The 14873-nt window shown below is 35.6% G+C and overlaps 1 protein-coding gene across 2 annotated transcripts in view; it reads left to right on the forward strand.

The window, feature by feature from the left end:
• Positions 1–14873, forward strand: part of CSMD1 (CUB and Sushi multiple domains 1) — a 1163917-nt gene that overhangs the window by 563245 nt on the left and 585799 nt on the right. For both annotated transcript variants that reach the window (XM_038176472.2, XM_038176473.2), the window contains exon 4: positions 13915–14109. In XM_038176472.2, coding sequence (XP_038032400.1) covers positions 13915–14109 — 195 coding nt within the window. The remainder of the gene's footprint in view (positions 1–13914; positions 14110–14873) is intronic.

Genomic DNA, 14873 nt, shown 5'->3' on the forward strand with positions numbered 1-14873 from the left:
AGTTCAGAAGTAATTTTGCAGAAGGATGGTTGGGAAAGTGGGAGTACCATCACTGCCAAAAGGTCAGAACGATCTTTCGCACAATAAGGGCAGGCAACGGATGCTGCACATGCCTGTAATGATCGTACTAATGAATTGTAAAACAGACCATAGAACACAGTGAACTTTTTTGATGGGGTGGAAAAGCATGATTTTGATATTTATAAGAATATGACTAATGACTTTTGATCTCTGGTAGCTGGCAAAGTTTCCATTTATAAATTTTGTACAGACTCAAATGCTTTTTATAGCCTCTTCCTGGACTGTCATGCTCAGCTTGTTCTTTCTTCTCCTTGTTCAAGAAGAGAGAGCTAAAATCAAGAAATACTGCTCACTGATCTCAGCTCATCTAGGAAAGGGTGTAGTACATCTGAGGGCAAAACAAGTATGAGGAAATATAAAGTTTTAGCTTTAACTTAAGATTGCCTTTGCACTTGAGAGTTTTCTAGCATTGTTTGTACAATATTGACTTTTATGGTCTTATAACCAACAGCAAGACATTTATTACATACTTTATAATAAAAGTAAACATACTAAAAATAAAATCCATCAATCTTTCATTATTACCTGCACAAGAAAATTAAAATATCAATCTCAATGTGGAAGATGTATTAGAGTTTTAACATTGCTGCATACTCCCAAATGATTTTCATAGATATGCAATCCGATACAGTTTTGCACATCCTTAGAGAATGACAGACACAGTTGGGTAAATGCTTGTAAAACGAGAAACCTGTAGATTTCAAAAGTGATATCATCCAAGTATTTTATCTGGAATATATTGCTAAGATTTATGAGTGCACAAATACATAAAAGTACATATAACAGAGAACAGATTTCCTTTTATCCTTGGATTCTGTGAAAATACGGGTTTATACTTGCTTAGCTAACAAGAGTAAATATAACATCTTGATTTCTGTAAGCCAATAAGGCTATTTTTAAAATCTCTACAAGGCTCAACAAAGACAGTTTCAAGAAGAAAGTTGCCAACAGATACATACTGGGCCATGCTTCACTGTGTGAATGCTTCAGTGTGTGGATATCCCAAGCTGGAAGGGACCCACAAGGATCATTGAGTACAATTTCTGGCTCCACAGTGGAACACCCAAAAATGAAACCATGTGTTTGAGAGCACTGTCCAAATGCTTCTTGAACTCCATCAGGCTCAGTGCTGTGTCCACTGCCCTGTGGAGCCTGTCCCAGTGCCCAACTGCCCTCTGGGTGAAGAACCTTTTCCTGATATCCAACCTTACCCTCCCCTGCCCCAGCTCCATGCCGTTCCCTTGGGTCCTGTTGCTGTCCCCAGAGAGCAGAGCTCAGCTTCTGCCCCTCCTTGTGAGGCAGCTGCAGGCCACCGTGAGGCCTCCCCTCAGCATGCTCTGCTCTGGGCTGAACAAACCAAGGGACCAGCTGCTTCTCAGATATCTTCCCCTCTAAACCCTTCACCATCTTGGCTGTCCTTCTTTGGACGCTCTCTAATATTTTTAAGTCCTTCTTATATTTTGGTGCTAAAAACTGTATGCAGTACTTGACTGAGGTGAGTCCATAACAGCACAGGGCATTTCAGGAAATTACATGAGTGTGGAACACAGTCCCCCACACCCACAGTCACTCTGCTGCTGAATAATAACCATAAGCTTGACTTCTAGTTACTGGATACAGCCCCAGTGCATATTTTGATTAAAATATAGTACTTATCTAAAACTGAGTATAACTTTGATTTGCTGGCCACCAGATTATTTATCTATTTATTTATTTATTTTCATAGCATGTTCTTTTTTTCCAATTCTGTAAGGAAACTTAATGTGATTATTCACAAAATAAATGTCATAAACCTCTGGGCATTTTCTTAGGTAGAGGTACTTTTTTCAGTTCTTCAGGAATCTATAATTGAAGCCAAAGCTTTGAGTTGTAGCATCTGCAGCAGTGATGCCTTGCAAAGGAGTTCAGTATCCATTATGTTCTGAAAATGAGACTCTTGTTCTGGTGTCTGAATGGATACAGAGCTTTTCTGAAATCATCTTCGGCCCAGAGAAATTATGGACACCCCGTCCCTGGAGGTGTTCAAGGCCAAGCTGGATGGGCCCTTGGCCAACCTGATTCAGTGAGTGACATGCCTGCCCATGGCAGGAGGGTTGGAACGAGCAAGGTCCCTTCCAACCCAAGGTATTCTGTGATTACTTGGAGGAATAATAGACAGTAGTTCCAAAACTTGAATGACCTTTGCATAGGAAGAATATGCTTCTCAGTGTGTTTTTTGTTTTAATTATTCATAGAATCATAGAATATCCTGAGTTGGAAGGGACCCTTAAGGATCATCAAGTCCAACTCTTGACACCGCACAGGTCTACCCAAGTTCAGACCATGTGACTAAGTGCACAGTCCAATCTCTTCTTAAATTCAGTCAGGTTCGGTGCAGTGACCACTTCCCTGGGGAGCCTGTTCCAGTGTGCAACCACTCTCTCTGTGAAGAACCCCTTCCTGATGTCCAGCCTAAACTTCCCCTGCCTCAGCTTAACTCCATTCCCGCGGGTCCTGTCGCTGGTGTTAATGGAGAAAAGGTCTCCTGCCTCTCGACACCCCCTTACGAGGAAGTTGTAGACTGCGATGAGGTCTCCCCTCAGCCTCCTCTTCTCCAGGCTGAACAGGCCCAGTGCCCTCAGCCGTTCCTCGTACGTCTATTATTATTATTATTGAATATTTTGTATTTAATGCTACTTAACTTTAATTTGATGAGTCATGAGTTTAAAAAATGGCCTAAATAAGACAGTTTGGAGTAACTAATTTCCCAGATAAAATTGAAAAAATAAAATAGTTATGTCATGTGCAGACGTTGTTTTGTGATCTTGACAGAGCATGACATTGAACTCTAGGGCTCAGAAAATATCCTTATTTTATTTTTGTGGGGAATAAAGTTGAAAAATCTATGTATATTTCTATTTTTCACAAAAAAAAAAAAATAATAAAAAAATCAGTTTAGATTTGTGTCTTCTGTAAATCTGTGTTTTGACACATCAGCCGCTAGAAGAGGTTTTAGATAATCCTGAGATCTTCTGTTAGGAGAAGAACTAAAAATGAAGTCATTCAAACTGAATAATTTAAAGTTTCAATCTAATGTGCCTGTGTTTCTGTATGTGCATATATATATAAAAAATAGATGAAGTAGACTAAAAATTGAGTGTTCCCAGATGTCTTTTTTAAATATCATAATAAATATGAAATAGAGTAAAAATTAATTTAGTGATATAACCAATACAGATTATTTGTTGACTTACCCTTTCTGTGGGAGGCATTTCTTTTAATTATTATTTTTCTTCTTAGGTAATTTCACCTTATCTTTATTAGACTGGGAGCTTTCTAAATCTCAAAACAGAAACATAAAATTATTTTATTATTATTATTTGTATACAACCCAGGTCCCAAGTTGTGGACTCCATAATATATTAGATACTACTTTTTTTTTTTTCTTTTCTTTTTTCTCCTGTGGTTGCATAATCTGTGCTCCAAAAGCATATGTCAACAGTAAACTTGAAACTCAGGATCATAAACATTAGAAAAAAATATATAATCAGTATAAATAGCCACCAGTGATTCTAAAGAGGCTTATTTTTCAGCAAACTTCTTGAAGACAGAATCATTGGGTTATTTAGGTTGGACAGTATCCCTGCTGTTCCTTTAACACCCAATCACCCCCACCAAAGCAAGGCTAAATTAGATGAGGTTGTTTAGGGCCTTGTCTAGTCACATTTTGAATATTTCCAAGACAGATTGCCTGGTTATTCTGGGCACCTGGTTTCAATACTTGGTTGTCCTCATGGTCCAAAACACAAGCCCATACATTCTAAGTGCAACTTCCTTTGATGCAACTTGCATTCATTGCCTCTCATCACTGTGCATCTTTGAGAAGGGCCTATTTGTGTCCTCTGCACTGGCTCAGCAGGTATTTGGAGACAAGATTAAGATTAGCCCTTTCCAGAGCAGTCCTTTCTTCAGGCTGAATAAGCCCAGTTCCCTCAGCCACTCCTGACAGGACAAGTTCCCCAGTCCCTGACTGGGGATACCATCCTGGTGGTCCTCCACTGAATGGAGTATCCCAGATGACATCTGAGATGTCAGTGTCCTCCTTGTACTGGAAAGCCCCAGACTGGGCACAGTACTCCAGCAATGGTATCACAAGTGCAGTATAGAGGGGGAGAATCATTTCCCTCAATCTGCTGACTGCTCTTTTACTCTTTTACAACTGGGGGTTCAGTTCTATGTCTCTGCTGCTGAAGTATGGAAGTATGTTGCTGCCAGATCCCTTTCTGACAAACTGCTTCCCAGGTGGGTGGTGCCACACTGTACATTTACATGTGTTACACTATCCTGGGTGAAAAACTTTGTATTTGCCTTTGTTGAATTTCATGTTATTGTGTCAGGATGTTTCAGAGTTACCTTGACAGCCTAGAGAATAGCAGCTCTGCCAGTAGTAGCAGTGCTACTGCTACTACTCGCTGGTTCGGTATCATCTTGAAATTGTAGAGGGATCTGTCTATCTCTAATAGAAGTAAAAGGTGTTAAAGAATATTGTCTATAGTATCAACCATCAAGGAATCAACTAGTAACCAGCTGCCAGTTGGCTTTTTAGTGTCGGTCACAGCACTCTGAACCTTGCAGTCCAGCCAATTTTCTCTCAGCCTTACAGTCCATTTACCCATTTCATGCATCACTGGTTCTATTACAATGATGCTATAGAGAGCCTTGTCAACAGCTTTGCTGAAGTCATGGTAAACAACATCTACTACCCTTTGCTAGACCTCTAAGCCAGCCATTTCTTCACAGAAGGCAATCAGATTGTTCAAGCATAAGTCACTGTTAATGATTCCATGTTGTCTCTTCCAGCCTACTCTAGAACTGAAAGATAAAATCCAGAAAAGATCCTGAGTTTGAAACAGTCAAAAAAAAAAAAAAAAAAAAAAAAAAAAGATTCTACATGATCAGTATAGAAGGAAAGGAAGTCATCATGGAAGAAGGCTTGAGTATTGAATCACTTTTGCTGGTCAAAGCTTAACCATCTTGAGAGTTCTGTAAGAGTTGAACTACAAAGTTAGTCAGAAAAAAAAAAAAAAAGATTTTGCAAATGGTCTTATGTCTATAAGAGAAAGAAGTTTAGTACCTACGAATTATATTCTACACTCTATTCCAAGAGAAGTAAGTGAACAAAGATGGACAGAAATGCTTTGTAAAGCATTTCCTCATTTCAGCACCTATGAGACAATGGAATCACAGAATCATAGGATTTCTAGGTTGGAAGAGACCTCAAGATCATCGAATCCAACCTCTGACCTAACGCTAACAGTCCCCACTAAACCATATCCCTAAGCTTTACATTCTACTGTCACTATTACTTGTAAAAGAAGTAGCATTTGTATTCTTTGATTAGCTTATTTCTTTATGATGACTTAGCTATGTATTGCCATGGAGGTACAGATGAGAAAAAAAAAAAGGCTATGACATGATGAATTTATCAAAACAACAATGATCATATGAATGACTTAGTATGTGACCTGGGCTTTAGTTAGCAAAAATAAGTAAAACCAAGCTGTAGTATCCTGTGGAGAAGTTAAGTAAGCCCTTATGTTATACGATAACATATGAAATATATTTGGAAATAACAACAGAGGTATGACTGCTGAAGAAATAATCTGAAAATTTTATGTTTGCACTGGCTTCAAGTACACCAATAGGTTCTGGCTTGCTTAGAACACTAAAAAGAAAAACAAAAAGCAAAGCAAACAAACAAAACAAACAGAAAGACACACTTTTCATTGGTAGAATAATGCTGATCATTTACTTAAAGGAAATCCCTGTGAACTTGCATATGTGATATATATAGTTACATAATGCCATATAATACCTCTCAAATACAAGCAATGTTAATAATTTTTCATACCTTAGCTTTTAGCATTACTTTGTGTAATGCTATAGAGGTGTCCTTCTGTTTTCAGCAAGTAACTTTGAAGCTTTGTGTGTTGAATATTAGACCACATCCCTTAAAGGATGGAATAACTCTACATAATGGATCAGTAAATAACATTTTTTCCAACTGTTTCTATATCTCCTTCAACTATTTTTTTTTTTGTCAATACAATCTGATAAAGAACTGTGCTTTTCAGAATGTTCTGACAGAAATTGACCTACTCGCATAAGTCAACTGTATGCTATTGACCCAGGCTGTTACTGGTATGAAAAATGTCAGCCAAGATGCTTTATTTATTAATTTATTAATTGAAAAGCCATTAATGGATGATATCTAAACACTCAGTCTCTGAGTAAGAGGGAAATGAACATTGTCAACAAAACAAACCAACAAAAAATTAATCCAACAACTGGAATGTTTACTTTGGCCGCAAGAAGGATATGACTCAAACGCTAACTATTCCAGTCTTAAGACTTTATCCTAGCTAAAATCAGGATACTGCTCCTCTAGAACGTCCATATTGAGTCAGATTTATAGCATATACAATTTCTGTGCAAGTGCTGTTTGTGCAAGAATATGCTCCCAACTTTTGAGACATTATGAATGATTTATGGCAGGCAAACCCTCAATGGTTGCCATCTACAGTAAGATAGTACAACTACTTGAGACTCAAGATTCAAGACTGAATTAGGGGTGATCTGAAATAGTCAAGAAGTACCATAGAAGAAGATACTGAATAATAATTATGAATCTCAGGTATTTATGCTGCTGCAGAAGTGCCCTACCTATTGACAGAGTCTTAATAGTTTCACTGTTTTCTCCCTCATTGTTGAACTTCAAAAGGGAGACTACAAACCATTAAAGGTATTAGGAACAGGTTATGTATGTATATTAGCTGAAACTTCAGGGCAGGAAGTAAAGGGGAGGATGATTTTGCTATGGCAATGGCACAGCTCTAATAAAATTAAACTTCTCTTTCTCCTTATCACATATTGGTAGTTACTAAACCTTGAAGCCAAGTAATTTTCTATTTTTATTAGAACAAAAATTATATGACCACTAGACAACAGATTAAAATACAATTTCATCTTGATTTTATTTTGAAATGAAATTTTCATCGCTAAGGCATTCTTAGATCGAGTTCAGTTGTTCCTTTGATAGCTCCTGAAACAGGAGCTGATTCAGCCCGTAGCAAATTCATAGCTGGCAGGTCAATAGATGAAGACAATGGTTTAAGAAAACAAATAAAGAACAGTATTATATTCTGAAACAAGTTATGTGAAAAGTCTTTGATACCACATTTTTTAGGTTGACATAGTAGATGCAGAAAAAAAAAAACCTCCTCATGTAGTGCATTCTTTAGAAGTTTCCTACATTTGTAAGTATAAAATTGCCTGTGAACAGTCTGGGATAAAGTTGTTATGTCATAGGAGCATACTGTATAATTTTGAAAATATGTTTTAGTAGAAGAAAGTGCTTAGGAAAATGCAAAGGCAAAAACATTCTGGAAAACATATTTTTTCATATTTTGCATATTTTAATGTAGAAGAATTAACTGAGAGTTCTGTGATGCACAGTGCAGTTGCTCACCACCTGCCGACCAATGCCCAGCCAGTCCCTGAGCAGTCAGTCCCTGAGCGTACCCCAGCCAATGCCCCCCAGTTTTACTGTTCCACGTGATGCTATATGGTATGGGATATCTCTTTGGTCAGCCTTTGCCAGCTGTGCTGGCTGTGTCCCCTGGCAGGGCAGCACGAGGGGCAGAAAGGTCCTTGGCTCTGTGTGAGCACTGCTCTGCAACAACTAAAAGCATTGGTGCGATAGCACCATTGTTTTCATTTAAAAAATAATAAATAAATAAAAATCAAAACACAAAATTTCATGAGCCTTTACAAAGAAAATTAACTCAGTCCCAGCCAAAAACATGAAAGGTTCCTGCCCAGGCAACTTCATAAAGTTATAGAATACCTTTAGAATGTGTCTAAGACAGCTGGTATGAAGGTACTTCTTACTCTAAATAGCAGTTATGTCCTAACTGTTTTACTGATAAGATCAGCTTAAAGTAATCCTAGGTCCTGGAGATCACTGGCAAAGTCTGGAGACATTCTTGGTCTACAAAACTGAGAATTTTGCAAAAGGTGGGACAGTACATTTTGCAATCCTATAACAAATTACCTACATGCATTTACAGTTTTCCATACTAATACAAAAGATTGGTAGATCAATTAACTATTCATTGTACATAGATTTTGAAAAAAAATATAAATTGACAAGGAAATATTACATGCTTTTCAATTGATTCAAAATTTGGAATAATTTTTAAAAATAAAGGTCAAAATGCACTGTAATGGAGTGTAATGTAAGGCATTAGAAGTTAAAAAAAAAAAAGTCAAATGTATTGATTTTCTAGTCTTTTCCTAAGTAGAATGGCAAGAACAATTCTCTAGAATTTTTAAAAATTAGTTTTTTAAATCAAATTTCACTACTTACAACTTGGAAAAGAACTTTCTATTATTTCCAGAACAGATTTATTAAAAAAAAGCATATATAGGGACATATACATATGCATTATACATATATATATACTTCAGTGCATGTTTTATTCAGTACAGCACTGTTTGTTTGATAGATTGATTTTTTTCCATAGGTCCTTTTTCATATTAGGTTGCTTTTCTGAGTTTGAACAAAGACTTTTGTTTCAATTCCATTTTTGCAAGAAAATCTAGCATTTTTTTTTCCTTTTTGTTAGTGTGTTTTTTTTTGTTGTTGTTGTTGTTCATTATTTTTTTTTAGCATAGTTACTTCTCTCCACAGAAATTTTCTTCTTCTATGACTTAGAAAGTACAGTTCTTTGCATATATTTAGTTTATGCATGAAACCAAAGCACAGCATGTATTTTAGCCATGTGGACAGGATATCATGTGTTGTCCATCACACAAATAAAACATCCTTTCATCAGCCCTGATGTATCCCCTTATGTATCCCTAATTATCTCCATACACCTCCTGAAATTCCTCCCAATGTTGCAATTCCAAAGTTGCTGCGTGTAAGGACTCTGTCTTCCTCATGCTTTTTTCCTTAGTGTATGTTTTTCCCCAGCCCCCAGCATAAGATGGTAATGTTATGAAACATTTAGGGGACTGTACTAGAGGAACTATGAAACAGCACAAACAAAACAAAACAAACAAACAGAAAAAACACATTTGCAATAACATTTAGCTGAACATAGGTGCAACCCTGGGAAACTTTTCTTGGCTTTACAGGAAGAGCAGGAAAAAGAACAAATAACATGTATGCCTAAAAAGTCTTGTAAAGCTGTAGAAATAAGTGAAAGAAAAACATTCGCATTGCTCCTTCCTTTTTTCTTTCCCCTTTCCTTTTGCTAGTTTGAATTAAACTAGTGTCTGAATTGTTGCTGTTCAGTTATGACTACCATATGTATCATTGGTCTGTAAAATCTTACCATCTGATTCACAGAAGGATAAAAGCAGTATCTCCTAAGTGAGATAAACAGTGTGAGGTTTTTGCTATTAGGGCCTCTGGGCAATCTTTGCAATATAGCTGATGATTGTGACATCTGTAAAAAAAAAATCCGTTATGTTCTCCTGAAGCCATTGTCAGATTGAGCTTCTGTCTAGTATTTTCAGCAAAGGTTGGGAAGTTATTTTTCATAGTTTTATATAACTGATTCCAATCTAGATGTCTCATTCCTGTAAACATCCACTGGAGTTGGATTACTGAAGACCTCAACACTTTCAGAATCTGTTAGAAAGTATATTTTTGTAATTTGACTTTTTAAACCAAAGTACAGGAAAACAATATCCCACCAAAACAGGATGTTACGTTGACAGTAGTTGTCCTGACAGATTTGAAATAAACATGGGGAAAACATAGGCATTGTTTACTGCATGTTTGAAGACTCTTGCATTCAAGTGTAATGAGCATAATAAAGCTATAAGACTGTAAGTGAGAAAACTTGGATGGAATAAAATACTCATCCAATAATTTATTAAGTGACAGCTACCATTTATATTTTGTTTTTTCATTATCAACCATGGCTGTCTAATTCTAGGCTTTCTTTCTCTGTTACAATGTCTATGTGATCAGAAATGGGTGGATAATGAAATCTAATATCCAGCAAAATGAAGGAGCTTCTTGCTAAGTGAGATAGCAAAGGATAACTATGTTTGAAATGCTGTGAATATGCTTTCAAATGGCCTATGTTGCAAAAGAATACAGATTAGCTTCAGAAAGAATATGGAAAGAGGTGTAAATAAATAATCTGATAGAGGCCACCTATAAGAATGTCTACTCATATTCAACAAAGTTTATTTAACAACTTTTAATCAATTATTTGTATATTGTCAAAAATTACGCCATTTATCTGCTATATTTTACAGTCCTGATGTGGACTTTTGCCGATGTCTGATAATGAATATTAATGTTATCTTTTATTATATAAAATACATTTTTGAATGCTTTTCTAAAAAGACTAAATATATAACGTACATAGTTACTTTAAATAATGGATTAAAACCTTTGATATGTTATCTAGTTGATAAATTACATTAGAGATTTTGATCAGACAGTTCTATTGAAAGCTTAACATAATTAGTGGCAGCCAATGGTCATCCTAATAGCTTTCTACTGTCTAGGAAGAGATACGTAATGTATGAGGAAGGACTATCTTTTAGATTTAATTTCATGAATAAATCTTACTGCACAGTGCTCCAGATTGATCTGTGCTAGGAAATGAAGTCAACACAGATTCTTACATCTGTCTGACTGGTGAAGATAGACTCACAAGGAAGAAATCTAAGGAGGTGGATCTTTGTGGCTATCCCATTCCACATATTTTTGCTTTTAAAATTCTGAGGCTAACTGTGTTCCTTTCTGAACACAAGGTTTTCTCTTCCAATTTGAGGATTTGATTGAAGGAAAATGAGATACAGCATACCATGTGAGAATAAATTGGATAAATGTAAAAAAAAAGCTATTGCCTTTAGGGTTTCAGTGCCATATAATGTGTAGTTGTTCTCAGTGTACAAAAAATAACAAATGATTTCATGAATCAAGCATATTGATAATGAAAGACACAGTGACACTAGTGATTCTGTTGATTTCCTCCAGGAAGTGACCACAGATTCTCAATCCAGTTGAAAGTAGACTTCAGTAATACTAGACAAAGAGGGGTCTTTTCCTGAAAACTTGGCAATGAAGTTAAACCCTGATGGACATATATAATCTTCGTATATGATAGCTTTGGTCAGCTAGAACTGTCATAATCCAAAGATTAAACTATTTTGGTTACTGTTACAAACCTTCAAAGGATAATTCATCCTAGGTCTAGACTAGAAGCAGTGAAGTGTATGCAGAGGGAATTGTACAGCTACCTCAATGTACTTCAATGAAATTTTTAGAAAAGCACATAAATAATGGAGTTGAATGCTTGATCTTGACAAGTGTGAAATCCTGTGAACTATTACATGTATTATTGAACATGGCTGTCATTCTCAGATCACTCATCTTTTACTTTCTTAGGAGGTTGTGGTAAAATGCATGCCAGTTTCAGGATGCCAAATTCCATTATATATGGGGGTTCCTGACAGATGTGGTCAGAAAATGCAGACAAAAAGTCATATTGTAGGAGACCTCTACAAAGACAGAAGACTGATCTGCTACAGTATGATTCCAAAAGTTAGCTGGTGCCAGTTGTCATGTATATGGAAGATGTAGATTTGCTTTGATACCTTTTCCTTGGGACTGCAGTTTGTCAGAACTCGTAGTCTTTGAATAATGTGTTTTTCCAGATAGTACTCCCACTCAGAAAAATAAATGCTGAGGTTTGGATTTTGTAAATTTTGCTGCATAAGCCAGGATGAAACTACTTAATCGTATAGTGTTTTATAATAGTTTTGATTCAAATATAATGGAAAGAGAGGTTCTCATTTCAGATGTAGGTATTCTCCAGGGTCCAAACCATGTAAAAAAAATTGACTTGTTTGACTTGTTTTGCAAAAGTACTTTTGTTAACCTACCATGTCTAAAGCAGCAAAAAGGGGAAAAACTGCAGAGAGAGGGAGCTTACAGTGCTGTAAAACATAGCTGTAGCATGTAATGGATCATTATTGCTAACTTTTTAGAATGTAAGTTAGCATCTGTACTCTTCCAATTATTCAGATTTGTGAAAATCACTTCCTCTAGTGTAAAAAAATTTATGTGTATTTCTATGTATGCATTCCTATATATTTAAGTTAAACATTGACTCCATTCAGTGTGGATGAACACAATCCCAATAAATACACTATTCTATTAAGGCTGCTGAAACAGCAGAAAAGAAGTTGAATATCATATTGTTTCTTTCTAGCTTTGGTAGTTACTCACTCAGCCTTAAGTAGTTCCCATAGCGCATAGAAATCTTACTTCTTGAATCTTCAACATTAGTAGAACATTTGCTTAACCCATTTTTCATTACAGTATTAGATGGCTTTTGTTAGGTAGTCAATATTTATAGAATATTTTGAGATTTTTCTCATAAAAGTGTGATGTAACACTTCTGTCTTAACTGTTTTAGCTTTATCTTTTTTGGAAGGTCTTTACTCTTGGACCTTTTTGGAATTTTCCTATATAATGTGGGTTCTAACTTAAGTGTAATTATGATCATCTAAATGCCAGTGTGACTAACAGTTTGACGAATGAATTAAGGGTGTGCATGCAATAATTGAACTTACATGGTATAATGGGGCTTAATTAGCATTGATATATTGATATAATGCTTTACAACACTGAGGATGTGCATGTATTGAATAAGGAATCCTCTCAACACACAGGTTAGTGAGATTGTTATGTTATTCTGCAGACGGATAAAGTAAGGAAAGAGAGAAGTACAGGGTGAAATAATTTTTTCATGAAAGATGTGGTTTCTGGAACAATTCTTGAATTACACGTGAGCTTTTCAGACCACCATTTCGTTGAAGAAGACAGTACTTTTTGTGCTCTGTTCATGACATATTTCAGTTTCCTGTACTTACTTGTTCTCTTCTAAAGCAAATTAAACTAATTAATTTGTACTACTTCAATAAATGGACTGGCATGCCAACAGTAACTTTCCAATGAGATCCAGAACAATTCCATTTTCCTTCCCCACATCAAACAATTATGCTGTTCTTAGGTGGAGGAGTATCAACTTTAAACAGATAACTAGTTAATATAATCTCTTCCATGTAAATAATACTTACAAATGTTAGTAACTTTCTGCAAGGAAAAGGAAAACAATTATGTCCATTAATATCTACCCAATGTCATTGCTTAGTCATTTTTTTAATCTTTTCTGTTTCTATTAAAAAGATGAATTTATTTTCTAAAATGTGTAGTAATTTGAAAATAAACAAAAAATCAAATGTTTTAAAGTATATTTTAGATTCTAATTTACTGTCAGAGAACAATTAATTATTGAAGTCTTTTAAATTATTATTCTATCAGCTATAATGAAAACTGTGCCTATCTACTGACTTTCACGGTCAGTAGATCTGCGTGCATCCTTAATGAAGTTATTTGTACATGTTTGAAAGAATAGGAAAAAAAAAAAAAAGGAATTACATAAAAATGTCTTTTACCTCTTTCAGAATTTTGGGAGAAGTAGAAAGGTTCAAAGGTTCATGGGATATTTTGTTGTTAGAAAATAGATATATAAAGAATTTCACTGGGTTATTGAATCAAAAGCTGTTGGAAATTAACTCTGAAAGTGATGAAGCTAAAAACTTTTGTGAAAATACATTCCATAGCCTAATTCATTTTATTTGTATTAGGAATACTGTTTTAAACAGTAACAATTACTAAATTACAGTGGTTTGACAAATATTTATTATTTTTCTGCAGATTTTAATTGAAACTTTTTTCCTTCTTTCTTTTGACAGTATTACCTAGTCACACATGTGGCAATCCAGGAGAAATACCTAAAGGAGTACTTCATGGAACAAGATTCAACATTGGAGATAAAATCCGATATAGCTGTATCTCTGGTTACATCCTAGAAGGCCATGCCATGTTAACATGTATTGTGAGTCCTGGAAATGGAGCATCATGGGATTTTCCAGTTCCTTTTTGCAGAGGTAAAAATTAAGACATCTTTAAAATAATAACACACTATTAAAAGAACAGATTAAATAAATTTATTTTTAGGTTCTTTATTTAATACAATGTACTTTCTAATTTTTTTGCCAGACTGTAATCACAATTCAGAAGCACTGATTATCCAGAGTCTACATTCAGAAGTAACAGATTTTATCTACTGATTTTTTTTTCTTTTTCATTTACATGTGTGATACCTATAGCAATTTTATAGCAGGATCTGTCAAATGCTTTTGTAATTTTCCGCTTTTGGAAATTTTCTTTCAGGAGGCAGTACCTTGAAATCTTCAGCCAGAGAATTTTTGAATGATAAAAGCTGGAGGAGACCTCTGGTTGTCCAGTCCAGCTCCTGCTCAAAGTAGGGAAACCTTCTAAGTTAGGTCAGGTTGTCCAGGTCTTTCCCTAGTAGAGATTACTTATCTCCATGGACAGAGATTCTAAAGCTTCTCTGGAAGCCTGTTACAGTGCCTAACTGTCCTCATATGCAAATCCAAGTGGAATTATCTTTTTACAGATTATGTCCATTTATCCTGTTCTAGACCTGTGAGAAGATTATGGCTCCTTCTTCCCTATATTGAGCATTGCAGTTAGATCTCACAGTGTCCTCTTGTGTAGGCTGAAATGTCCATTTCCCTTATTCTGTAGTCTCATACATTATGTTCTTAGGCATCTTAACCATTTTAGTGGCCTTTCTCTGGACTTGTTCTAATCTGATTTTTTGTACTGGGGATTCCCAGCTTGGACA

The sequence above is a fragment of the Anas platyrhynchos genome, chromosome 3 (genome assembly GCF_047663525.1).
Source record: "Anas platyrhynchos isolate ZD024472 breed Pekin duck chromosome 3, IASCAAS_PekinDuck_T2T, whole genome shotgun sequence".
In the NCBI taxonomy this organism is placed as follows: domain Eukaryota; kingdom Metazoa; phylum Chordata; class Aves; order Anseriformes; family Anatidae; genus Anas; species Anas platyrhynchos.